Source organism: Eschscholzia californica, unplaced genomic scaffold (genome assembly GCF_041429995.1).
Source record: "Eschscholzia californica isolate CP2 unplaced genomic scaffold, dmEscCali1.0.p SCAF_3, whole genome shotgun sequence".
NCBI lineage: Eukaryota > Viridiplantae > Streptophyta > Magnoliopsida > Ranunculales > Papaveraceae > Eschscholzia > Eschscholzia californica.
The window spans coordinates 20,514,798-20,516,445 of record NW_028238420.1 but is presented as its reverse complement, the minus strand read 5'-3'; the positions used below and the strand labels follow the sequence as shown (position 1 = coordinate 20,516,445).

Here is a 1,648-nt window from a genome sequence, read left to right as displayed (position 1 = left end):
TTCAAGTATAATAAAAGGCCCACTTTCTTCCAACCAAACACATTAAAATTTTCAATAAACCAATAAGCTAAAAACTAACCAAACTTGCCTCATATATTAATAGAAAGATGTGTATCATTCAATTGTTTATTTTTGTAAAGAAAACTAATATAGATCTAAAGTTTGAAAAGCTAATATCATTTTGTAGCTATTAGATTTAATAAATTTCTGAAGTTTGAATAAATATTATTTCTTTGAAGAAAGTAGTTGGTAATTAAGGGCAAAGGATAGTGACATTTTGTAAGTCAATGGCAGGAAAGCAGGGAAGCTAGCTACAAAGTCTTCAGTCAAACTGTTTGAAATTTCAGTACATTTCCTTTATTTTCCTTGTATCTTGCTATTCAATCAAAAGCTAATTGCCCACATATATAAAATTGAAATCCTATAGTTCATCTAATAAACAAAGATCAAGAAACTCATCTTCATTCCTCTTCCACCTCCTCGTGGATCACCATGGACGACCGAGATGAACGACAACATAACTCGGGTAATTATCGAGATAGGTTTGGATTAAACGGAAGAATTATGCTCACAGCAATTATTTGTTTATTTGTCGTAGTTGCACTTGTTGTCCTCCTTCACATCTACTCCCGATGTGTCTTACGCCGGCAAGCAAGACGTCGTGCCGCTCTCCGGAGAATTTCCATGGTCACTGGAACAACAACAACAACCACTCAATTGAATTCAAGTGGACAACCCAACAAAGGATTAGATCAATCTATTATTTCTTCCTTACCTATATTTACTTATACAAAAGCAGACGACTTTGGTGAGGCTGAATGTTCAGTTTGTTTAAGCACATTAGTAGATGGTGAAATTGTTCGGTTGCTACCAAACTGTAAACATACTTTCCATTCTGAGTGTATTGATATGTGGTTAACTACTCATTCTACTTGTCCTATTTGTCGGACTGAAGCTGAGCCACTACCACAACCGTCTGAGTCGGCTGTTACCTTACCTGTCGATCTGACCAATGCTTCTTTGAGCGTTCCAACACCGGCGCCAGAGTCTGAAAAAGTCGGTGGGTCAAATTCTCGGTTGAATTCGTTTAGGAGGATTATGAGTAGAGATACATCAAGTAATAGAATTCAACCAAATTCAGAAATTGGGGACATTGAGAGGCAGTGATTTGCATTAGTTTATATCTTGTTACTTTTACTTGTACTTTTCGTTAATTTTTGTTCTTTCAGTAATCTTTGGACATATGTTAAATTACAAATTAGATATATTGAAGCACACAGTAAAGTAATTATTCTTAATTCAGATAAATTAAGTAAAAGAAGTAAAAGATAAATAAATATTGGGATTCAAGAGGATTTGTATGAAAAAGAAAAAGATAAATAACTCTGGCTTGTGAAACATTCTCATATTCTGAAAGTCTTTCAGAACAAAAGAGATGTGAAGAAGTCTTGCACTCTTGCTTCTTAGGTTTTGTTTGTCTTTTTAATTACTTGAATTAATTTGCATGGTCCGAACTTGATTTGTCTGAATGTTTTGTAAGGGTTGTTGTTTTGGGGAAACAAAATAACTTTTCAGGATCCAAAACTTTTTGGACTAGGAAAATAATACTTTCTTTTCCAAAAACTCACCCTCCTTCTGACTTTGCCAA

The 1,648-nt window shown here is 34.3% G+C and overlaps 1 protein-coding gene across 1 annotated transcript; it reads left to right on the top strand.

The window, feature by feature from the left end:
* The first annotated feature begins 416 nt into the window (after positions 1-416).
* LOC147548962 (E3 ubiquitin-protein ligase ATL41-like) lies at positions 417-1,288 on the top strand. The gene has a single exon (XM_086669996.1). The coding sequence runs from the start codon at positions 493-495 to the stop codon at positions 1,165-1,167; it is 675 nt and encodes a 224-aa protein (XP_086526122.1). The 5' UTR covers positions 417-492; the 3' UTR covers positions 1,168-1,288.
* Positions 1,289-1,648: the final 360 nt, after the last annotated feature.